This window comes from Montipora capricornis, chromosome 4 (assembly GCF_036669925.1).
Source record: "Montipora capricornis isolate CH-2021 chromosome 4, ASM3666992v2, whole genome shotgun sequence".
NCBI lineage: Eukaryota > Metazoa > Cnidaria > Anthozoa > Scleractinia > Acroporidae > Montipora > Montipora capricornis.
In genome coordinates, this window is record NC_090886.1 from 2,559,381 (window position 1) to 2,584,380 (window position 25,000).

Below are 25,000 nucleotides of genomic sequence, written 5' to 3' on the forward strand. Positions count from 1 at the left end.
GCTTGATGAAAATTCCAGAGATTTAATAGACCCCCGCGAGCCCCACTGTTAAATAAAAAAACGCCGTGTTTTTCATTATAGGTAAAGATAAACGAACAGAAATGAGAAAATATCAGACATTTGGTCAAGACCCTATAGCTACAATTACGCTAGAAATGTTTACACTAATCCAAACAAACTTTAAAACGGACGTCCTTAATTGTTAAAGTTGCCTTCATACACGCGAAAGCGGTCTCAGTTTGCTGCCGGCTACACTGAAACTCTTCACTAGACGTAATTGAAGATACCCGGCACCATTAAATCCAAAATGGCAGTGTCTCGAAGAAAATTGATTTTAATTACGTTTTAAAATACTGCAACAGTTTTCTCTTTTTTCGAAAGAAAATTTTCAACAAACCAAAATGTCCAGCCCCTTCAAATAAAAATTTACGATCTCCCAGACTTGTAAATTTTATAATTTTCCTGTTTTATTTTTTAACCTGGCAAGTACGAACTTTCAACAAGGAGCAATGCCGTTTTCAGTTATTCATCTGGATTAGTGCAAACGACGCCAGAGTTGATTTTCCCCGCCATTATGCATTAGGTGTTTTTCATTTTTAGCACTTCAAAACATTACTCAGGAAGGAAGTCGACATCTGGCCTGTTCTGGAACAATGTATCGACCACTGAGGAGTCAGCCATAGTTGAAGTATCACCAATATTCCTGTCATTCTTTGCTATGTGCCGTAAAACACGTCTCATTATCTTCCCAGAGCGAGTCTTGGGAAGTCCGGGTGCATTTTGAATGACATCAGGTGTTGCAAATGGCCCAATTTTGGTACGAACTAAAACAAACAAATCATGAGTGGGTTACGATCAATTACTGAATAGCCGCTGTTTCGGAAAAGGGAGCCCGCGCTTCTCCGGAGGAACGAAGAGTGGCAGAAATCGAGCCTATCCGGATGAGTGGGTACATTACATAAAAGCGATACATTACTCAAAGCTAGGGTTCTAGGAAATACACTAGAAACATCGGAAAATTCTCCTTCCAGGAAATTAAAGGCTTTTCCCTTCGGGCAAGCAGCCACATTTTTCGTTTCCTAGCAACAATCATTAGGCAGTGGGGCACAATGGTTACGGGGGTTTCCTTGAGATCCAAGAGATCCCAGGTTCAAGACCCGTTGTGAACACTCGCCGAATTTGATCCTTGTAGTCCCTGGTTCAACTTCTCAGTCCACTTATAAATGGCCAACTGGTTAGCCTCCAGGCAGTTGGGATTTTTAACAATTGTACATGTTTTCCTGTCGTTTCGTTGATTGTGTTTCAATGGCCCTGAAAAGGTCCCCGTGGGTACTAGTCAATTAAGTATGAATTGTGTTGCGTTGTATTGCCTTGTATTGTATTAAATCCATTAAATAATTTCGCCCAGGCGTTATATATCATACTGGATCGCCGGATCGTTTCGAGTGTAGTCTAAAAACATTCAACAATCCCTTCGTAATTCAGTCCCCGAGAAGGAAAAGGAAGAGTGAGTGGCATGGCCAAATGTTCATTTGTCTGTTCATTAGAAGTTAATATGTTGGTAGTCATCAACTATTACAAAACAAATTAGCTTATAAATACCTTTGACTTTGAGTTGATTCCTAAGCTCTTCAGTGAATTCCATTCCCTACGTGACAGAAAAAATAGAGTGCGACATAAGTGGTAAGACAGAACAGTGTATTAAGACGTGAAAACTCCCGTTCTTTTGGTGTAAATATTTACCTCGAACGTATTAGGACTATTCCTCGCTTTGATTGAAAATAATAAGTTAAGTATGTATACAAGGCTTTATTCCATGACAGAAACACTCAAATCGCTTTACAACATTATGTGGAGCCGTTACAATGATATCCGTTTAAAATTACAGGGAGTATTTAGAGGTGCCACTGAATAAAAAGATTGTGAAACTATAGAGCAATTTTGTTCGGTCAAAAACAAAGAAATTATACTCATGTAGGTGATAAAAACAACAGACAACAGCAAACTGCTCTCCCTTTGTTTTGTGATTGTGTACACTGAGGTACCATATCCCCGACCAACAGTTAGCATTGAATAAAGAAGATGCCGATGATGACGATGACGATGACGAGGAAGATTTTGAGGGTACTTCCACTGTCAATGGAACTACTATACAAAAGTGACATGAAAATAACATATTTTAGCCCAGACTCGTTAGTAGGACCTGAAGGAAAGACAACATAGGAAAACTTCAGCTTTTGGTCGGAGCGAGACTCGATTAGGACGAAATCTCCTGATTTAAAGATCAGAGACCCAACTACTTAGCCACACTGCTTCAAAATCCTTAAGACCGCACCCAAGAGTGAATCAGATTACCTCCATCAATGTGGTGAAACAGTAAATCGCTTCTCCTTTTTCTTTGTGGGGACACGCAACCTATGTACAAAAACAAAATGAGGAGCCACACTAGAGCAGTTTTCACATGACTGTCGGAAGTAATTACGCCATTGCAATTGCTACGCTTAGTGATTGGTTAAAAAATCTCACGCCAGTTTAGTTTATCAGCAAATAAGAAATCAATCGCCACTTGCACGCGCGATTTTTCCCGCGCTTTGAGCGAGTTACATGGAATTGCTACGAATTTGGATTGGTTCATTGCGCTGTTTGCAACTGCTGTGATTGGTCGAAGTAATTACTTTGGTAATCATGGTGATTTTGGTAAACCGCTATAGGATTTAAACTTCATTTAAATTACCGGACTATCGAGTTTCGCACTGGTTATTTTTTATCTCCTCTGGACCCTGACATTGCACTTTTTTCTTGTTGCCATTTCAGGTTATAGTTTTTAACTATTGCCATGCATAAACTTTTGATTTCTAGTTATCTTTTTCTTTTTGTTTTTTTAGCTTGATATTTCTTGTTAAGCGCTTTGGAGCCTTCTATAGAGTGGTATATAAATGACCAATTAGCAGCAATCTTTGCCGTTTATCAAAAACACGACGCTCAATATCTCTAATTTCTCTGATGCTGTGTGCATTCCAGTACAAGCTTAATGACTGTAAGGTTATGGAATCATTCTTTTTCTTCCAAGACAAGACATAAATTGTGACGATTATCGAATGAGGATTTTCAACTTACGACAGCAGCTTCAGTGACAGCACTGTGTTCGACGAGCGCGCTCTCAATCTGAGCGGTGCTCAGCAGGTGACCAGACACATTCATACAGTCATCAGTTCTACCAGTGATCCAGTAATAGCCATCACTATCCCGCTTACAACCTGCAGACAGGAATTGGATGATATTCACTATCGATCGAGACTAGGGGGGAACCGCAAACCGCAAACATTAGAACTCACTTGTCCAGTGACTAGTCGTCAGGGTTTGCGGTTTAAGGTTCACGTTTGTACGGCCAGGCAACGCTCCAGAGGTAGGTGATCTACCACAAGGTTTTTTTGCACACACACACACACACATTACTACGTTTGAAAGGTATGCTACTTTCTGTAACTCTTTCGCTTATTAATTGTCGAATTCTCTTTCATAGAAACGTATTCTTGGAGAAGAGTCTCAGCTTTTCCTTTTTTTACTGCTGAAGTAACGCAGACAACTGCGATGCTCAAAAATCTCATATAGTATTTCTCCGAGAAACGTTTGTCCGTCGTCTGGATTTTTTATACCACAGGACGAATCGTCTCAACAATGACTATAATTAGGCCAACTCACCATCTCCAGTGGTGTAGTAGCCAGGGAACTTGGAAAAGTAAACCTTTTCGAATCTCTCATGGTTGCCGTAGATTGTTCGAGCCATGCCTGGCCAAGGCTGTTTCATAACCTTCAAAGATAAATGAAACCACACATAAAGAAAGATTTCTTAGGTCATTTGTAATAAAGAAATGCATATACATGTATTGAGCTGTGGTGCACTAACAAGTTTGGAGAGTACGAGAGATGCGCACGAGAAGCAATTATAGCTTCTCGTGCTGGCCTGAAGTCAATTCAATAGATCTTATTGGAGTTGAGCCCGCAGGCACATTTTCTTTTGTTTAAAACTACATGCAAAAGAGGCTTAAGGGTCAATTCGATACAAAATGACCCCTTCGCCTCGCTTATGTGGCAAAACCGCTGATAACTCCGATAATAGCGCCCGCTGTTGACCACTTAAATTTGTGCTTTCGAGGTAATTATAGAATTAAAGTTAGATGAAGCTTAAACTTGCTTTAGTAACGCAAAATTTTATTCCAACACAAACGGCACAGATAAGGTGAACAATCGTCGAACTCCACCAATAAATCGATTCTCGTGAAAGGTTACAGAGCTAATAATTGTCATTTACCCGTATCAGTAAATGTGGTTTTATGAACGCAATACAATAACGAGAGCAGTTTTTCTCTTCTTTTCGGAAATTTTCACAGGAGTTGCACGGTCACACCTTGTCCCTGTTTTTTTTTCCAGCTAATCAGGAGGCTTTATTTCAGATTCATGAGCCCAGAGTAAGTGAACCTTTGTGCTGAACGTATCACCCGAACCAGAGATCGTTACCCCGATGATTACCCGAAGACTCAAAGCCACTGGGGACTTGAGACTAAACCACCAGAACGTTTTCATTTTTCGCTTTTTTTCACCAAAGCGATACAAAGCCAATAATCTTATCCTCTAACCTATTTCGTTTTGCAGGAGAAATCCTTTGAGAGGGGAGGGTGGGGGGGGGGGGGGGAAGGTCTGGCTTCCTATCAAGACTGACTGAGAAAGGAGTAGTTAAGAGGTTTTACTGTTAGTACACTAACCAGAAATCCTTCACAAGCTCCTTCTAGCTCATTTCCTTGTTCATCAACAATGGCGGGTACAACACCAAAGAATGGGAAAGACTGAAGAAAAAAAGGTTTTGATTATTAAAATAAAAGCAGATTAGATGACGTTTTCTAGGCCGTCTCCGTCGTGATCTCCCTTAATTCTGTTCTAACGAGTGACTATGAATGGGCGTTAGCAACTTGATGGAGGAAACGCTAACCGTTACCCTTACCTTATTGTTAGAAATAGGTAGGAAAATGCTTAGACTTGAAGAGACACTTTACGCTGGATGTCAAAATTGGAGGCGTATCTTACTACTTGTATTGCTACACAAAAGTGCTTCAAATACAAGAAACATCAACAACAACAAGACAAGAGAGGCTTACTGCAGCTCCTGGTCGCATGGGTGTTGCACCTGGAAGGGATGTTATGACATGTCCACCCTGAAAAAAAAAATGTCTCAAAAATAATGGAATCTATATCTTTAGACTTTTATTCGTCTTTTGGGATTATGATCTAAATTCCAATTCCTGTTTAGGAACAACTACATGTCTGGGAAAAGGATTTTAAAAATGTCTTCTAGCAACACGATGTTTATTGGGAGTGCGACCTTAAAGCCAATGTTTAGAGAAGTCAAGAGCCTATGATCATTTTGTGCCAAAAGAATCTCAACAGAATTTAAAGAAAACCGTTTTTTAATCATTATTATTGTCATCATTATCATTATTGGTGTACTTGATGTATGCCAGTACTTGTCAGCATTTGTTTAAAATAATACTAATTATTATTAGTGTCACCCAACTAGTGGACTAATGCAAATCCTGTATTTTAATTGGCTACGCTACTAGAGGATTATTAGTAATAGTCCTCGAGTAGCAAAAAGCGTGACGCTTTCTTTCGTTTTATTCCCAAATCAATATTTCTTCAACTTGCATTTTGCTAACTTTATTATTGCATTTTTGTCTGACTAGTTGGGTGATACTAAACAATTAGACCCTTTGCCCTCAAGATCTACGGGTCTAATTGTTAATTATTGTACTCAAGTTGTGCAAAACTATTTTCGAAACAAATTCTGGCATATGTTAAGTACATCACTAAATGCATTAAGGGTGCGTTTGGTTGACTGTATTCCAGGATAGGAATACATGGAATAGAAGTAAGAAGTCCTTTGTTTCTACGGAGATTGATGTCAAAAATTTCAAGCACCTGCAAAAATGCTATTTTAAACATATCTTTATTATCCTTGTTGCTCAAAAACGTCAGACATACCGTTTTACATCATCATGCCACAAATTCTTATTTTGAAATAGGGTCAATCGAACGCACCCTAATTTTATTCAATTCTACACCTTATACCTCATAAATTGTGTTCTGTCACTTGAAGATGGTGTCATGGCAACATCAAAATATTGAATGGGACTTCTATTACTCATTTGGTAATCACTAACAATGCTCTTTCATTCATTTCAAACAAGGTTCACACAGATTTTTCCAGACTTTTTCCAAAATGCTATTTCTTTTTCCAGACCCAAGTTTAGTATAATATTATATAGTTTGTCAGATGATGCACTGTGAACATCGTGAACATGACGCAGTACTGGCGTAAGAGAGATCTGAGACTTCAAGAATTCAAGAAGACTCTGTACCAATCCTGTTCAAAAATAAGCCAAAAATTCAGAACGATCGAATTTCTAGTCAATTGTAGTCTTGCCCCTCCAAAAAAAAATTACCAGTAAAGCATTTGTCTCATTCAGACACCCAACCAGAGGTCATTTAATAAAGTTAGAATCATTAAAATGAGATTCATGCATGTATGACAATTAGCAGCTTACAGTCTCTGTCTGCCAATATGTATCCACTATGGCACAATTTCCATCCCCTACAGTGTGGTAATACCACAGCCAGACTTCTGGATTGATCGGTTCTCCTACAGTTCCAAGAACTTTGAGAGACTTACGGCTGTATCTGAAAAAAATGAATATCATAGCATAACATCAACTGGGTTCATGGTGAAATTATCACTTCAATTAGTTAGCCTTGATCCCCTCCAAAAAACAAAAACAGAGACATGCTACTGCACCCTGCAGTTTTAGGATATAACTATACAGAAACAATTCATTGTTGTACCCAATTAAAATCTCAAGACTCTTTGTGCATTGTATTTGCATGATAATGTAACATTCACATTTAAATGATACGGAAATACCTGGAACAAAACGTTTTATTCCCAAAGGGTTTGAATTGGGTACAACATTGAGTTGACCAATTAGGTCTATTGCTTTAAAAGAATTGAAGGACTCTGGATAAAAGGGTTACATGAATATTCCTTTATTATATTAAGTGAATTTGAATGTTTTTTGGTCAATAATTTTGCCAAATCATGCCTATTTTCCGTGGTAAATCATGACAAGTTTGTCTAATAAAATAATAATTTATTGGATACCAATACCAAAATTTGCCTCCTATGTAAAGCTTACATACTGTTTTTGACTCAAAGCTCGTCACTTTTATCTGTTACTAAAGACTAATCATCTTATTTGCATGCCAAGCAATGGTGGATTCAGGAAGGGACCTTCAGGCCAAGGTTTTGGCCTACAGCACAAGGCTAAGAGAATCTCCATATTACATGTATAGGACATGACCTTGTAAAGTGCTAATTTTTCATGCCATGAAGGTGAGAGAAAATTCCAAATACTTGGTTATGCTACTACTGTACTTACTTCTTTACAACATCTTTGCCAAATTTGATGAGAGCTCTAATAGCTGTGGGAGCAGTGTAAAATTTGGACACCTTGTATTTGTCAACAACATCCCAGAAGCGACCAGAGTCAGGATAAAAAGGAATTCCTTCAAACTTGAATCAACAAAAATATATTGCAAAGTTTGAGATTTTGCAGTGTTTGCCTTGGGTTGCACAGTAATTATATAATAATTTATTATTTTGCTTGCAGGCCAGGAATTTTAAATACAGTTCTTATAATGACAAGGGTATCTTGCGAAATGCCGAAGATTTTTTGCAAGCCTTGAAGGGGCAATGAAAAATACAATCATGTACCGGTATTATTGTATGGAAAGCAATTCGCATATGGAGCACTGCGATTGGCTGGTTTTCAGTTGGTATTTTACAGTATGGACCATTATTGGTAACGGTCTGTTTCTGTATTCTTTCTCTTGGGAAATTCAAGTTGAGTGAAATCATTATTTTCTCTTGGCAAAATTTGTTTTTTTCATAACAACAGTACAATATTATTATTGCAAGCGGAATTTACTTTTACATGTAAAAGGTTACCTTTCAAAGCTTGCTGCTAGAAGACAAAGATTACAGTACGAACATTGACCAAGTGGAGAAGTGTTCAATCGCTCAAAGAAATGATGCCATATAGTAAACAGCTTACTAACCTTACTTCCTCGGGAATGTACCACAGAATATTCGCCCCTGGACGTTTCTGTACGGACCGCACTGTGCTTGGTCAGTACTGCCATGACATTGGGCCAATATTCCCTGGTACCGCTCCCTTGTGCTTGGTTAGTAAGAGGTTATGTCTGAATACAAATTTCTAGTTTCTAAAGAAACTGTGGTGCTGCATTGGTGGGAGAGTGAAACAGGAAAATTTGGTTTTATCAAAAGTGTTGAAACAGGTCGAATTACCACCATGAGTGATTTGGAAAGCTGACGTTTCGAGCGTTAGCCCTTCATCAGAGCGAATAGAGGAATTGCATGTGGGTGTTGCTGGTTTTTATGTGGGTGTGGAAGAGCTGTGCCATTGGTGGAAATATGGTAACATGAATTTGTGAATAAATTAACCCATTGACATCCAAACCAGCCGAAACCGGCCAGACTTAGTATTTTACTCTGTCTAACGCCAGACGATTTTACTCGACAATGGGGAACCCCTGGGAGTCAATGGGTTAATGGAATGAGAGGCGTTCACTGACTGATGGCTGTGTTGATTACAAGCTTTTCAAAGAAATCATGCCAAGCTGACCACATTTGCGGGACCACAACACCAGGAACCCGGTGCCGGAGTTTTTGTGAATTTAATGTTTCAGTTCTTTAACATTTTCAGATAATTTTGCAAAAAATGTTTGTGAGACCAGGGCTATGGAAACAATCCATATAAAAGAATACTTGAAAGTTCAAACATTAAGTGATATGATAATTACAAAGGCAACACCTGTTTAAGAGACTCTATGTGTTACATGTGCTGTGTTGCGCCTAAGAAATTGCCACTGGGTAGTCTCAGCATTACCGGTTTAAAATAGTAACTGTCATGGTATGGAATTATATGTACTATTCTGCTAAAAACCAAGCAAACAAACAGATCCATATTCACAAGTTAATATAACAATATAGATAAATACCAGGACACTGGTGGCACCATTTGCCAGGGGACCATAGGTGATGTAACTGTGACCAGTGATCCAGCCAATGTCTGCAGTGCACCAATAAACTTCTCCTGGGTGATAATCAAATACATACCTAAAAACACACCATGGAATGTGATTAAGAAAATGAAAATGTGCAAAATAGAAGTGTTAATTTTTCTAAATAACTAGAAAACAAAAGAATATTAAACATTTTACCCCCTGAAACAGTCCCCAGGGACAAGTAAAATATGTGAAATCTAAAATTGTCATTCATAGGAGGGAAGGATTAAAGGGGTCATTTAACAAGCAGTTTTTGGAGAGAAAACCACAGTAAAACTGTAGAATATTGTGCCATTTTTCTGTTGTGTGCTTCATTTATAATATTACTGCATTTAATACCTTAGTTTTTTGGTTGTAAGGCACAGCATTTTTTCTCAAAGAAATTGTAAAATGGAAAGGACACCGGAGAAGACAAGTGGTGTACCAGACCCCTTGATAGTAGTCACGTGATTACTTACTTAAAGGTGATAGCAGTGTATAACATGTAGCCGCCTACTGTGTGAAGTACTCCTTTAGGCTTTCCTGTTGAACCACTAGGCAAAAAAAACTAATATCGTAAGTTAGGGATGGCTCATTTTTTATAAGGATGACCGGTGCGGGGAAAAAAAATGATAGCCTTTCTCTATTTTTCTAAAGCCCACCCAAAAAGCATGTTTTTTGAACCTAGCCAGTTCAGTATTTTTGGTCAAATTTACCAAAGCCCATTCAATTTGAAGTGACAGTATTAAATTTGTTCAAATCATAAAACGTTTATAAATTACAACTAGTCAGACTGCACTAATAAAAACAACTTCGATGGAGTAACTTTGATTAAATCCAATTTAACAAATTTTATCAGGTTTGCAGAAGGAAGCTACATTTGAAAAGCAGGATGGTGTATGCTGAGGAAACTGTCTGAACGATCAGTCTAGCCCAGACACAGGCCAGTACCACTAACTTTAAGGTATCACTTTTAAATGGCTGCGTACCATAGTACTTTTTAACATCCCTGTCACCCTGTGTACCTCCCTTTGGGATCAACCAACAGGTTGTAGGGCAGCTACGCCATTAGCCAACTGCTACAATCTGACTTACATGTAACTGTTATCTCAAACAAGAAAAATGGTTAAGGATCCCAATCTCATCAATGTCAGTCAATGTGTTGGCCACTACATTGCCAACAAACATTAACCGACATGTTGTCTAATGCAACAATAACGTCAGCCAACACACAACACACTGATGGGATTGAATTTGTTACCACAACCAAACAATTCATACAATTTGCAACAAAGCCTACAGTGCATTAGTGAGGGCCACAGGTTTCTCAGTCTATGACTGGAAATTAAGTGTTTTCCCTCATTAAATAAAGTTATTTATTTTTTATTTATTTATCACATGACGAAGCTTAACAGACACTAAGCCAAAAACAAGGGACGTAAATGATAACTAAAAACACAGCACCATTCTGAAAACATTTGGGTGGGTGGGTGGGTAAAATGTAAGTTTTGGCAAAGGCAGCCACAAACTGACTCACCCAAGGACCACACACCAATTCTTAGACACCATGGGAATGTCAAATCTTTATCAAATCAAAACAGCCTTACCTGGTATAAAGCATAAATAAAGGATCCTCAGCATCTGTCCAGCATGGTTCACACTTGTCACTGGCTGACGACATCAGCTCATGCCACCAACAGTCAATACCATGCTCATCAAATTTTATCTACAAATAAATAGAATTACATTGTCTTCTTGTTTTGACATGAATGCTATGAAGTTTAATTAAGTTTTATACTCTATTGTTATAATTGTTATATAGGAAGTGGTCTAGTTGACATCAAAAGTCACAAACAATAGAATCTCCAATTTGAAATAACCACAAACCTCTGAGTCAGGACAAGGTTTCTTTGCCAAAGGTGATGCAGAACCATTTTCTGAGTCACCACCAACATGCTTGACTACAATACAGCTTTCTACACTGAATCCTCTAGAAAATAAAGTAGCGCAGTATATTATCATTATAATCATCATCAGCATCCTCATTATTATTAGTATACGTAGTAGTACTTTAATTACATGTAAGCAAATGTAAGAATGATGCACACCTATTAAATGAAATGTTGACAATTGAAATCATTGAATTGGGAAATCGGAAAAAATCTTGAGTCCCAGATGGGATTCGAACCCACGCCAGTAGAGTCTCCAGCAGCTCCGTGGTTAGAGCATCCGATTAGATCACAGAGGGTTGTAGGTTCGAATCCCATGTGGCGCTCGGATCCTAGTTCCCAATGGGTTCCATTGTCAACATTTCATTTAATACGTGTAAATCATTCTCTCATTTGCTCACTTGGATGGTTGGCAGGCCGCGTCTCAGATATGCCTTAAGGTGATTGTGCGATGCAGTTATGAAATTTTCATTAGCCTCCTTTTCCTGTGACGGTCACAAATAAAAGAAACCTCTAAAATGATATAACTTTAAAGACTTAAAGGCGACCATTCATCCAAAAGTCATTGCACTCATTTGTTTTTGTTTTCATATGACGGCTTGTCCAAGGCGTGATCTGAATGGCTGAATGCACTCACTCAGGTGAATCATGTCAGCCATTTGGGTACCTTTGTGTTACACAAAATTCAGTCACAGTGAGCAATGACTTTTGGCATTTAATAAAATGTAAAACTATTCCTTGGCTATTAAAAGTAGTTCGATCAGTTTTGTCATGGCGGAGCTCAGCTCAGGAATATGCATAATAAAACGATTATTGAATTCGGTTTTCGCATGTTAGCGATAATTATCAAGGCCTCAGTTTGTGTTATCCGCCTCAGCCTTCCGCTTCAGCAGATAACACAAACTTTGGCCTTGATAATTATCGCTAACATGCTCAACCTCATCCAATAATTGTTAAATAACAATGCAATACCATTTGTCACTCACTTTTCCCTGCACGTAGCTATGGCCGCGTCAGAAATTTCTTTCAAGTGAATAAGCTTCTTTCCTCTATAAGAGCCATCTGTCAACAAAATCATGACCTGATTCAACTTCAGCCAATCCAGGCATACATAGAATTTATTTAGGAGGAGCAGAAAGGGTCCAGAAGATGTAAGGGCTTCAGATTTAGAATGTTGTTCTGCCAGGTACAAAAACCACCCTGAATAATGGCCATATTTGACTTAAGTGGTCTAAGCTCTACCATGCTTTTTAATTAAACCCTGTAGCCAACTGGTTGGGTAGAGTTTTCTAAAATGTTCTTTTCTCTTTTTTTCTTTTCTTTTGTTCATAAATGAACAAACAAACAAACAAACAAATAAATAAATATTAGATAGACTCCAGAGACCAAAGGGGATTGGAAAATTAAACAATGGATGGTATAATTCACCTGCAGTAATAAGAATTTTGCAAGATGAATCAAGAATTCGTTCAGCCAATGATTCTGCTGAGAATCCCCCAAACTGGAAAAAAAATAACAAGAAAAAAAAAAGTTGCTTGAATAAAATTTGAAGCAACTTCTTAATTTGTCACATTAATTAATTTTATCGGCTGAAGTTATGATGAGGCTAAATATAATTTAGTATATGATATAAAGTTAAAAACAAGCCAAAACAGGGGTTTCTCCTGGGATATTTGGAGAGACTCTACGGAGGTTTACAGGGGGTATTGCCATGTGCTTTGGCTTGAGTTGCCTTTTTGCTTGCTTATGTGCTTTTCCCTTCCTCCCTCCCATATTCCACACACTGGTTTTTCTGAGTGATGTGGTGCCTGGAAAGTCGATTGTGGCTCGGTTGCCCTGGTGACCTCCTTGCTGCTGAAGACAGTGCTGACTCCTCCCTTGCTGCATTTACGATACCTATCCTCCGATATATCTTGAGATCTATGTCTTTTTTGACTCATTGACCCCTGGGAGTAAGACTTAATAGATTTTCCTCTAATGCCAGACAATTCCACTTGTCAATAATGGGGGCAGTAGGGTGGTTTAATTAGGTGTAAATGGGTTAAGAAAACACACAGATTATTATTAGTTGACTACTGTGATGAAGCACAGAGTGAAGGAGAGAGAGAGAGCGAGAAAGTGAAAGGAAAACCGATTGTGAACAAACTATATTTGACCTTGTTAAATCCTCCGAAGAATTACCACATTCACCTTGTCAGATCTCATGCCAAAACTATTGTGCATAAGGGATGGATTAATGACACATTTCTGCATGTGCAGTGGAAATCATTACAAAATTACTTTATGTTTTTTACAGATCACCAAAAGGAATTTCTCCAGCACACACTTGTGTCCCAGAAATGCAAGAAAAAGAAGCACACAGATTTAAGCAAGTGTTCCAAAGTGTCCCCTTACTCTTTTCCCCAACTTTCAACATGACTCGTGTCTCGGAATACAGACAATAATTAACATCACAATTTAAATGCTAACCTCTAACCTAACCTTATTGTTCGAAAAATAGGTAGAAAATGCTTAGACATATAGGGACACTTCACGTTGGACATCAAAATTGTGCTTTAAATAATCTAATAATATTACTTGCATTTCTGGACACAAGTGTGAGCTGGAGAAATTTCTTTTTGTGATATGTAAAAAAATAAAGTAAATTTGGAATGATTTCCACTGCACATGCAGAAATGTAACATCAATCCATCCCTTACGCATTCTGAAAGAAATGTTTATGTGCCGCCTATAGATAGCACAGAGGTCATGGGTTATGGACACAAGGTTAGAGGTCATAGGTTCAAATCCTGTTGAAGCTGCTGGAATTTTTCAGATGTCTATGAGAGACAATTGCTTAAAATTTCCTTAATAAGTTTGAGGATCATTCCTCTCTTTAATCTGTAGCCCACACTTCATATATAAACATTTCCTTCATTGAGTCCATTCACAGGAACACATGAACCCAACAAATTTAAAAAGCATGAAAATTTAAGCTATGGATAGTGTAAATATCATTATGTAACTTACCACAATAGAGTGGACAGCTCCTATTCTTGCACAGGCAAGCATGGCAACTACTAACTCAATAATCATTGGCATATAAATTGCCACACGGTCACCCTTCTGAATGCCTATGAAAACCAATAATTCACTAAAATGATGAATAATTAAGATCTGTTGTAATTTACATTACAGTTTTTTATTTACTTCATTTTCCACCCTTACAATAAAATACCATTGAGAAATAACTATTCCTGAAATAGTTAAGCAACTGGCTTTGCTGGCTATTACCCAATGACATTTGAATTCTCTATGCAACTCCTCTTCACCAAGCTGGCTTAGGGCTCGACCTGAGAAGATCTGGAGATTAATTTGAGTCAAGTTTCATTTCTTTTGCTTGTGTTTTAAAATTCGTATAGTATCCTTTGTTGCTTTCGCTTAAGCTGTGAAGTTTGCTTTTAGATTCTTAAAATACATTCATTTCTCCGGTACAGGCATTCAGCTGTCCTTAAATTATATTTGAATAATGTTCATCATTGTTTGACCTCGCCATGAAAATATGAGCAATGGCTCAACCAAACTTGCCTGACATGCTGCTGAAGAATACCAAAAAGGTAGGATTATGGATAAAAATAATTACTCGACTGATTATGAACCAAATTTACTGAACAAAAATGGTTTCATTTGATTACCTTTGTCTTTCAGCACATTAGCAAACTTGCATACTTCAGATAAGAGTTCCTTATAGGTAATTTGCTTGCTATCTTCTGGAAAATTTCCTTCCCTAAAGTGTGGCACATAAGAAGGCAATGTTTGATCAATGAATTATTTTTATTCTTTCATTTGTTTATTAAAGGAAAGCAAAAGAGCAACTTCTCTGTACATAACTCTGGCCTTTGCCTTTACAAAAGTAATGATGACGATCACATTGCCATTGTAATTTACAGATGGTTGACAACCTTTTCCAAAGCTTCACAAAGATACCATTTTACATGACCTACATCTATAGTACTCTGAAAGCGACAATTAATGTCTTGATTGTCAGGAGGGCAAACAAGCACCTTTAATCTCAAGTGAATCATTTATAAAAAGTGTAGGGTTCAAACTGATGATCTAGTCATCAGAATAGTGTTGCAAACCCGGGCGGGGGTACTCGATATATCCCTGGGTGGGGAGCTGCATTGTGGCCCCTCATACCCTGACCCTGTTTAAGACAAATATCGCTGGTTTTTCTACCCTTTTTAAGACAGAATTCCGATTTTTGATACCCTGTTTAAGACATTTAACCCAGTTAAAGACAAAAATTGATAAATAGATACCCTGATTAAGACAAAAAATGATAAATTCGATACCCTGATCAAGACAAAAATCCCGAAAAACCCCCGGGGTTGCAAACTTGTTTCATCTAATTCAGAATTTGCTGTTATACATAGAGATGTCACAGTCAAGTTCACTAGCTACTGTATTATCCGAAAAATATGAGTTGAAAGTATGGAATAAGTCTATGATAAGGTAGGTATTCTTAATATTTTATTAAAAATAGGGGTTGCAAAAGGTAACGTTATAAAATGCAGTCTGATATTACTTGGAACATCAACAACACAAGGAACGATTCTAGACCATTTGGACCCGGTACAATATTTTATTGACTTACTTAAGCCCCAAAGTACACAGAAAATAAAAACCTTTCAGAATTCATGTTATATCATTTAATTAATGGAGGATATGTTACAGTCCACGGGCAGCCCAAGCTCACAACATGAACACACACGTGACTTCATATCAGTGTTGTGTTATGAAGACTCTATTTACAAAGGTTTGTATGGAAACTCAACGGTTTTGTTTCAAACAGCATAAAATGTAATGTTCAGTGAATAAAATTGACTTACCTTGTTGCCAGGATGTATTGCTTGTTTTTTGCCAGCATCTCAGACTGTCTTGTGGCTAGTACTAATTTGAAGTTCACTGCTAAGAGAAAGGCAAGGTTGAACAGACCTTTCTGGAGTGGCTGTTCCTCAAGGCGAAAAATTCTGCTAGAAAATAACCTCCCGCCTCACTTTCCCCATAAAATCAAAGCAGAGCCTATTGTGAAATTTCCACAGCCAAGCAAGCTCGGGGAGACAGCTTAGTGGTAAACGATATTTGAATGGAATTGTGTAGCAAGTGAATCGATAGGGAACTGCAAGATCTCTGACTCCTTTACTTTTATGGAGAAATTGAGGCTAGAGGTTATTTTCCAGCAGAATTTTTTGCCTCAAACGATAGCCTCTCCAGAAAGGTCTGTTCAGCCATGTCTTTTTGTTAGCAGTGAACACCAAATTAGCACTAGCTTGCAGAGAAAGCTTCAAAATGGTCCGAGATAAAAAACAAACAAATTTTATACATTGCTGCAACATGGTAAGTCAATTTTATTCACAAATCATTACATTTTATGCTGTTTGAAACAAAATCATTGAGTCTCCATACAAACCTCTTGTAAAAAGAGTCTTCGTAACACATTACACCACTATGAAATCACATATGTGTTCATGTCGTGAGCTTGGGCCACCTGTGTACAGTCAAGCTGAGTCAAGTTTACCAAGACCACTCAAAGATTGGAGCCTTTGAAACAGGCCTTATCATGTTTTTGGAAGCCATCTTGATGGGCAGACAAACATGTCCAAAATAAAAGTGTGTCTATCAGAAACTGTGTTAAAATAACTTGAGAAAACCTTGAATGTAGAAAAGTTTGTGAATGGTAAACTTTAGTTGCTAACCAAAGGATTTTACTGACAAAATTTGAGGATCCTACCTGCACTAGAATTTGTCCAGTGAAATTTTAAATTTCCCTCACATTTGTCCGTAATTATTTGCCACAGACGCACGTCTGACTGAGTGAAAAAAATTTTAAGCAATTTAACGGCAAAATTTAAAATTCTGCTGGGCAAATTCCAGTGTTCCTTCTCAAACATGACCTTCGTCACTTCAGTCATTTCCAAGTCACAGCTCTGTGATAATGTCATTAATGATTCTGTGATTCAGGATTGTAAATATTCTCAGTATTGTCATTAAGATAAGTCCCTTAATCTTTCACCAAAGACTTGATCTATTTTTGAGATGTTAACATGTCTCAATACATAGAATCTCCACAGGTTATGTCATTCAAACAGGCAACCCTCATGTTTACAAAACAGCTCTTCAGAAGGAGGAACCCGCTAACATTTGGGGGTGTCAATATCCAAATATTCATTTCAGTTAATTAATGGAAGGTAATCCTGTATTCTAAGATAATGTAGCAGTTACAGAGAAGCTAGTTTATTGTTTTGTTTCCTTCCAGTATGCAAATGGCACACTTGAAAGAAATAATTGACCAGTTAAGCACGGCCATGCGGTCTGTGTGAAAACTCGAGTTTTAACAAGTCATTCAAACGTATAATTAACACTTATGGAATTTAAAACGATTACGGGTACTTTTTAAATTTCCTCCAGCAAAACATAACAAAAATTATTCCGACTCAATGTAAGGGTAACTAAAATTAAGTTAATTGTGTGCAGTAAATTTCTTCCAGACTTTGGAACTGCACAGTCATCATCGAACATATGCATTCAGTTACAAGCAATGTGCATGGAAACAAAAGCTTACCAGAAAAATGCCACAGTATCGCCAAGTCCCTTCTCAACGTTTCTGTCAAGGACATTGTAGGAAATGTTAGTGACAGCTCCTTCCATCCATTTGATGTCAATTCTGTCTTTTCGAGTGTCAAAGTTGAAATGCATGAAGTTGTCTTTGCTTGGCGCGACTTTCCAGAAAAACTCGCTTGCATAGTCGCCCCAAAATTCTGCCGGATTTTCTATCGATTTCGCGTACAGTTCCTTGTAGCGATCCATACTAGACACATATGCTTGGGATTTGATTTCTTCAGGGGGATAAAACGATTCCACGATGTCTTTTTCATGTTGGTTTTGTGAATTTTCAAAGGCTTCCATGTTCCCGTGTTTTTCAATGGCTTCCGGCTGCCAATGACAATAGAGCGACGAGAGAGTCTAGAGCGACTAATGGGGCGTAGAATAAAACTGCGGGGAGAGGTGTGTCAAATTCGTACCAATCCCCAGTGATGGCCATCATGGGATACCCAGGGGCAGATAGTGGGGACGAGGACAAAATGGAAGCGGGCGGGAAAATTTTGCTCGTCGCATTTTTTAATTTTTTCCCGCCCGCTCTGATTTTGTCTTCGTCCCCACTACCTGTCCCTGGGTCTCCGAAGATGATGGCCGTTCACAGTGTTTTCGGACACGAGAAACATCAGCTAATCCAAGATTATCGTAAATTTTTATTTCAATTTTGTAACTTTTCAGTGAAATCTTCTCTTTACTTTATGATTTTTTGTCCTTCAATTTTGGCTTCGACCAATGTCAAACTCCAGGAAGCATGGGCAGTGAAGACACTTTTATAGAAGAGAAATTAGAACTTTGCAATCGAATAACTTTTAAACCTGGATTAGCGTTAATAGCCTTTCGAACAACCAGTCCCAGGTGTTTTGAACCATCGTTAAAATCAGAGTTGCTAATTATAAAATCAGGAGCCAAGAGTGAATTAGATAATTCACTATTGTAGGAGCCTCAGTTTTACTGCTAAGATCCATTGAAATCAATTGAAGATCAATGATTAGCTTAAATATTTCTTTCTGCTTTACTCTGAAGTGTCAAATGTTCACAACACAACACCAGCTTATTTCAACAACATCTTGAGGCCTTATCGCATGCCTTAGGCCAGTCCCTTACAAATGAATTTTAAGTCAGCAAAATGAAATATTACGTCACTTACCAGGCTGAGGCACCCTTAAAATTTCCCAGCCCAGATTGGTCCAGATATAATTGTGCAACAGCTTGCTAGAACCAATTTTTTGCCAAAAACATCTCTGTGCTTTTATCCAGGACAATGTACTGAATGGGATCCCTATGTTAAAATTGACTGAGCCTTCGACTTAGAAATTTCTTGCAAGGCCGGCAGCCGCCAGTATGTTTTAAAAGTCCAAGCATACAATTTTCTGGACGCATTCGTTTGCTGAAAACAGCGCATAAACCCTCTGGAATCAGTTCAGCGACAAGAATACTTTTGTTTGTTCCGGCATGATTACTCAAATCATGCAGTAGTCGCATTGTTGGAACACATTTGATATCCGCAAGATTGAATTAGATAAGAGCGTTGATCTATCACTTTGCGGTCTTGCCCCAGTACAGTCACAAATGGATTTATTTTTTAGATACACTTTGCGCCCGAAAAAAACAAAGGGCCATCATATTTGACCAATCAGAAGAAGTCATGTCACGCGTGACTGCTTCTGCCATGTTTTTTGCAAGGACATGACAACTGATTTTCGCGAGAACGGGTATTCTAAAAATACACTCGTTTGTGACTGTGCTGGGGAGCCCATCCATGCTATAACAACAATCTTATCTAATTCACTCTTGATATCCGTCGTTGCCTCACTAATGTTGCTGCATGTTCAAATTAAAGCTGTTCACATTCTTACCCACCCAACATTCCCTTCACCGCCCATGGTGGCACTCGGTCTAACCATTAACCGTCAGTTCAAGTTTAGATACATCCTCGCTCGTACCAATGCAAATAAGTGGTCATAAGTCTTGTTATCTCATTATGGAACTGAATCTCCCAATATTTGCCGTAAAAGCTGAGACTATCCTTGTCTTCCAAGGAAGTGCCTTACCAATAATTATTAGGCAATAGTGTGTAGTGATGTCAAAATCATTTTGTTTATGTATGTTTATTTTTACTACTTACTTGTCATCCGTCTCTGCTTTTTTAACATTTCTGTAGGATTATTACTGATATTTTATTTATGCTCAAATATGGACAAAAATAAGATCGCAGCTGTACGCGCGGGAAAATGCACGAGCTACGTTACATCCAAATCAGGAACTTTTTAAACTAAAAAAAACCGTCTCTGGACCAGAGTTATAAACGAGAGTGTTCCTTCTTCAGCCCCTGCCACCTTTTCTTTACACTGCCATCAGAACGGAGGGTGTAGTTTGCAGGCTGCCGGTCAGAAATTCACTTAAAAATTTCAGAAAGTTTCAATTTATTTTATTAACATAATTAAACCATTTTAAGGCCAAAAATTTGGTTTTATCAACGGAGTTGATAATGTACATTGGCCACCGTGAGAGATTCTAAAAGCTGACGTTTCGAGCGTTAGCCCTTCGTCAGAGCGATTTAACTTCTTCAGAGCGAATCGCTCTGACGAAGGGCTAACGCTCGAAACGTCAGCTTTTAGAATCTCTGTACGGTGGCCAATTTACATTAGTATCACCCAACTAGTGGACTAATGCAAGTCCTGCATTTTGATTGGATACTCTACTAGAGGACTATTAGTAATAGACCTCGAGTAGCGAAAAGCGTGACACTTTCTTTCGTTTTATTCCCAAATAAATATCTCTTCTACTTGCATTTGCCAACTTTATTATTGCCTTCCTTTTCTGTCCGACTAGTTGGGTGATACTACTATTGACTCGTATCCCTTGCGGGCTACGGGTCTAATTGTTAATTATCAACTCCGTTGATAAAACCAAATTTTTGTATACTACTTCCCCACCGACGTAGCACCACACTTTCTTTAGAAACTACCCACTTCATCTTAAGGCCAAGGGCCCGTTTCTCGAAAGTCCCGAAACTTTACGGGCCACTTTCGGGTGTCACAATTCCCTCTCTATCTCAAGAACGAAGAGGATTTAAATCGTCAGACTTCATCGTCAGTTTGCTTTTTGGTACCTTGAAAACGTGTTAAAAGATCGGCTTTCCTGCCTTTAGTAGGTTCACAAATGGCTTTTCGGGACTTTCGAGAAACGGGCCCCAGTTCCCTTACTGTTCAGCGAGTCCATCATAACACCGAAGTTTCCGGTATATTTTTTGCATTGTCCTGTTGTGTAAGTGTGAAATAACAAATGATGTGAATAAAAAAAAATCATAAATCGAAAGAAAAAAAAGATGAAGTACAAAAGGAGGTTCAGAGGGGGCACTCGGAGTTGAACCAAGGACCTCTCGATCTGCAGTCGAATGCTCTACCACTGAGCTATACCCCCACTGCTGTCATATTGAGTTAAGTTATACGTACTAAATCCTTTAAGGTATAAAATTAGTTCCCAGTCTTCTTCAATATTGAAGGTAACATTCTTCGCCGGCTAAACCAAATTAAGGAGGCTCGAAAGGGTTTTCAGCTGAGCGCGCGCGCGTAAGCCACACACGCAATTCTAAAAGCTGCTCGCGTCAGCTCACGATTCAAAGTGGGTCACCAGAAATAAACAAATACCGCTAGTTTCGCTCACCTTTCTTCTAATTCCTATACATATGGAATATATATAGACATGTCCTATTAATGCAAACAACGAAAATTGTACACAAACGGTTTCATCGTCGCTTAAATCCGTTTGTGTTGGCCTGTATATTCACTCGCGCGTGCACTCGAATGAGTGGTTGACGCATGCGTAAATGCCGATCTTGTAACCCCCTCATTTTTCCTGATTTTCCAACTTTACTCGCTTATATCTCTGCTTCCGGACGGTGAATTTTTTTCATTTTTTGCATGTTAGCTTAGATTAATTTAAAACGTTTGTCTTTCAAATTTAAAAAAATTCTGTAGGTGAAAAAAGAAATTAGCGACACATTTCCAAAAAACTTATTTTTCTGAAAAACTGACCTACAGATTTTGTTGAATTTTAAATATTTTAGAGATTATTTCTAACATTATCTGGTAACGCTGAATGGGAAGATTTCACCGTCCCGTTTTTTCAAAAAAGACAACATATTTTGATTTTAAGGCTCAAGGAAATGCCTTATATCGTTGCCATGGTAACGATATTTTGGAGGACAATGTGATGTGACAAATCTATGATGGGTACTTAATACCCTGGCCAAATTTTGTCTTGATATGATTACCCTAACTGTATCTAAAAACAAAATATGTTTATTTGTTTGAAAAAAGGAGGAACTATTTCGAGCCTCCTTAAGAAAACGCGTTGCACGTTGCAAGGGAGACAAGGGGCGTTTACCATTTGCACGGAAAATCCGGTTGGAATGGAATGCTCGTAATGGTACAGGATTTTCCTGGTGTGGCGTTTCGCCAAGCCCGAGACTCTTGCGGCTAGAAGTAAACAAATGACGACTGCATCTGCAGCGTCGAATGGCGGGAAAAGAGGCCGAAGTGCACCGGGTCGAGTGGGAGTTTACAAATGGTACAGGATTTTTCCGGTCATTTCGGTTGGAACGGGAAAAGAGGAATACCTCTGAGGATTTCCATCTTTTCCAGAAACTTTCCGGTGGAATGAGCTGTACCATTTGAGTTTCCAACCGGAATTTTCGGTTTTTGTTGACAAATGGTAAACGCTCAAGCTCTTGTGACCTTTATTGTGCCCTCAGTAGATCTGGCCAATCACAAAAGTGAGTCGTAAGGGGCCGAAAAACTAGTTCCCTGGACTATGGGGTGCTATCATTCTTTAGCTCAAAGTAGGGGGACAAACCACCAATCGCCGCAGCAATTCGCCTCGTGTGACACGGTTACAAAGTAATTATTTTGGTTTGGTTTTACGACACTCGATGGAAACTCACTCTATCAAGATTGCTTTAATTCCTGCAGGCTCACTTAATGTAAGTCTCAAATGTTATTTTTTTAGAAAATGCATCAAAGGGTTCTCATCATCGGAGGTGGAGTCGCCGGTCTAACCACTGCTTACTCACTTCTTGAAAAGGGGTGAGTTAAACTGAGTTGAACTGATTTGTGTTAACTGTTAATTTCAATTTACAGTGTCCCCAATTAGTGCTTCAGTGCTAGAACGACTAGACACTTAGGTTCCTTTCTTTCTTTTCCGAGGGCGTTTGGGTTAAATCCTTTATTGCTCTGAATCCCTACATGTATCTCTTTCTGAACTTAGTTTAGTTACCACCTTTCAGTTTTAATATTACGCCTATGAACTCTTGCTTCCTTCCTTTCTCACCTCCCTTTTCTATGAATCTTCCCTTTCTTTCTTGTATTTACTGGCTTACTTGTGCTCATCAGAGTATCAAGTATTTACCCTAACCCATAAAATGAATGGTAAAATTTCAGAGTGCTTAGGCCCAATTACTGAAACGAGTGCTTAGGCTTAATCAATAAATTATTGCTACATTGACTGTGAGTCTCATTGACTCAATTGACGCATTGACTCATAATTTTACCATTTGACTCATAAATCATGGTACCTCTGACAAAATAGGGATAAAATAGTGTACTTTAAAGCTGTTTTGCATTAATTTTGGTTTGCAGTCATATGATCAAGTACATGTATCTCATTTCTAAAATAGGGATAAAATAGTCTATTTTAAAGCTGTTTTGTTTTAAGTATTGAATGGCCTCCATCAGTAAGATTGAGTCATCCTATTTTATGGCTATTTTGAATACCAAAATGGCGTACAGAATACTTTATTCCTATTTTACAAACCAATGCTTCTAGCTCTTAATACTCCCGTATTTTAAAATAGGGTTAAAATAGAAGTAAAACAGCAGTAAAATAGGTGGTCTATTTTCCTTATCAAAGAAAATAGCAGTAAAAAAGAACTCAACAAAATTAAAATAGGGGTAAAATAGGTATAAAATATAAATAAAATATAGATGTTTTTGTAAGGGTAGTCACACACTCTTTAATGTGAAATTGGCGGAACTTGCATCATTCAGATCTAGGAATTTGTCCCATTTTTGGGAATTTAGAGATTGGAATGTCTGCACCCTCACAAACATTATTTTCTATGTAACAGAGTGCCCAACTATTTGCAGTTAGACTTGATCTGATGAGCAGAGGTCCCATGATTTATGAGTCAGATGGTCAATGAGTCATGAGTCATGAGTCAATGAGACTCACAGTCAATATAGTAATAATTTATTGATTAAGCCTAAGCCCTCGTTTCAGTGATTAGGCCTGAGCACTCTCTGAAATTTTAGCTTTCATTTTATGGGTTAGGGTAACTGCACTAACTCATTGACTCTTTGACTCATGACTCATTGATTCATTGACTCATAAATAAAAACTGGGAGTCTCATAGCAAAACCGTGAGACTTGAGAGGTCTTTCTTTGTTTTTATCTTCATGTGCATTGAGTTATTTCTTTTTTGTTGTCACTGTTGCCTTTTTTGTCGCTCTTTAATAACTCTGTACAGCTATGGCGTAACTGTTGTATCAAAGGAGTTTCCTTCAACTCGTCACTTGCCACGGATTGTCTCAGAAGCTGCAGCGGCGTGGCATGTGCCACAGCAAATGATGTCAAGCCACCCTGCCAGTGCACAAGAGGACTTAGCAAAACTACTCAAGGTGAGAGCATTGCAACCCTTTTGCCAAATATTGTAGGTGTGTTAACAGTTTTATCAAGTACTAAGTTTATGTAGTACCGTTATATACGTAGCTCTCACATGCCAAAATTTGATCGAGTGATTGGCAAATCGTGGCCATGAGCCCCCACTCAGGGCTGGAGGCAGGCTTACTCCATTGGAGGATACAGTACAGAGCGCTAGCCAGAGGGACCAGGGTTAGGGTTAGGGTTACAATTTTGGACCGAAAGGTCACATACCTTCTGGACAAAAGAGTTAGGGTTCTCGGCAATGGTGAGAGTAGCCTCCTGTATCTCTTCATTTCATCTTGTCATGATATGCTCTTCCAAAACAATGCTATTATACGTTGAATGGTTACCATGATACAATGACAAAAAAGTAACCAAAGTTCTGGTGTTCTTTGGGTGTTTTACGGTGTGTTTGCCTTTTCTCTGAATGATATTTGTTTTGTTGTTGAATTTTAATTTGGACTTGGGTTTACTGGGATGTGGCCTTACTAAGATGCAAGCTTCGTTGCGAACGTCAAAGGCTGAGCATTCTTAGA

General features: G+C 38.4%; 2 protein-coding genes and 1 non-coding gene across 3 annotated transcripts in view; 1 reads left to right on the forward strand and 2 right to left on the reverse strand.

Moving 5' to 3' along the window:
- Positions 1 to 18,118, reverse strand: part of LOC138045201 (acetyl-coenzyme A synthetase, cytoplasmic-like) — a 21,474-nt gene extending 3,356 nt beyond the window's left edge. The window contains exons 1-18 of the mRNA XM_068891615.1: positions 17,728 to 18,118; positions 14,798 to 14,889; positions 14,133 to 14,236; positions 12,552 to 12,624; positions 12,110 to 12,185; positions 11,062 to 11,164; positions 10,782 to 10,900; positions 9,654 to 9,728; positions 9,130 to 9,247; positions 7,488 to 7,621; positions 6,600 to 6,732; positions 5,154 to 5,210; positions 4,764 to 4,844; positions 3,703 to 3,811; positions 3,118 to 3,257; positions 2,356 to 2,415; positions 1,603 to 1,648; positions 1 to 824 (exon numbers count right to left, since the gene is read on the reverse strand). The exon at positions 1 to 824 is cut by the window's left edge and continues 3,356 nt beyond it. Coding sequence (XP_068747716.1) covers positions 613 to 824; positions 1,603 to 1,648; positions 2,356 to 2,415; positions 3,118 to 3,257; positions 3,703 to 3,811; positions 4,764 to 4,844; positions 5,154 to 5,210; positions 6,600 to 6,732; positions 7,488 to 7,621; positions 9,130 to 9,247; positions 9,654 to 9,728; positions 10,782 to 10,900; positions 11,062 to 11,164; positions 12,110 to 12,185; positions 12,552 to 12,624; positions 14,133 to 14,236; positions 14,798 to 14,889; positions 17,728 to 18,071 — 2,076 coding nt within the window. The 5' untranslated portion in view covers positions 18,072 to 18,118 and the 3' untranslated portion in view covers positions 1 to 612. The remainder of the gene's footprint in view (positions 825 to 1,602; positions 1,649 to 2,355; positions 2,416 to 3,117; positions 3,258 to 3,702; positions 3,812 to 4,763; positions 4,845 to 5,153; positions 5,211 to 6,599; positions 6,733 to 7,487; positions 7,622 to 9,129; positions 9,248 to 9,653; positions 9,729 to 10,781; positions 10,901 to 11,061; positions 11,165 to 12,109; positions 12,186 to 12,551; positions 12,625 to 14,132; positions 14,237 to 14,797; positions 14,890 to 17,727) is intronic.
- A 2,995-nt stretch (positions 18,119 to 21,113) lies between these two features.
- Trnac-gca (transfer RNA cysteine (anticodon GCA)) lies at positions 21,114 to 21,185 on the reverse strand. Its single transcript has one exon. It is a non-coding gene; the product is annotated as a tRNA-Cys (tRNA).
- A 1,338-nt stretch (positions 21,186 to 22,523) lies between these two features.
- Positions 22,524 to 25,000, forward strand: part of LOC138045172 (D-aspartate oxidase-like) — a 12,829-nt gene continuing 10,352 nt past the window's right edge. Inside the window, exons 1-3 of the mRNA XM_068891585.1 lie at positions 22,524 to 22,663; positions 22,773 to 22,849; positions 24,289 to 24,439. Of these exons, the coding sequence (XP_068747686.1) occupies positions 22,776 to 22,849; positions 24,289 to 24,439 (225 nt within the window). The 5' untranslated portion in view covers positions 22,524 to 22,663; positions 22,773 to 22,775. The remainder of the gene's footprint in view (positions 22,664 to 22,772; positions 22,850 to 24,288; positions 24,440 to 25,000) is intronic.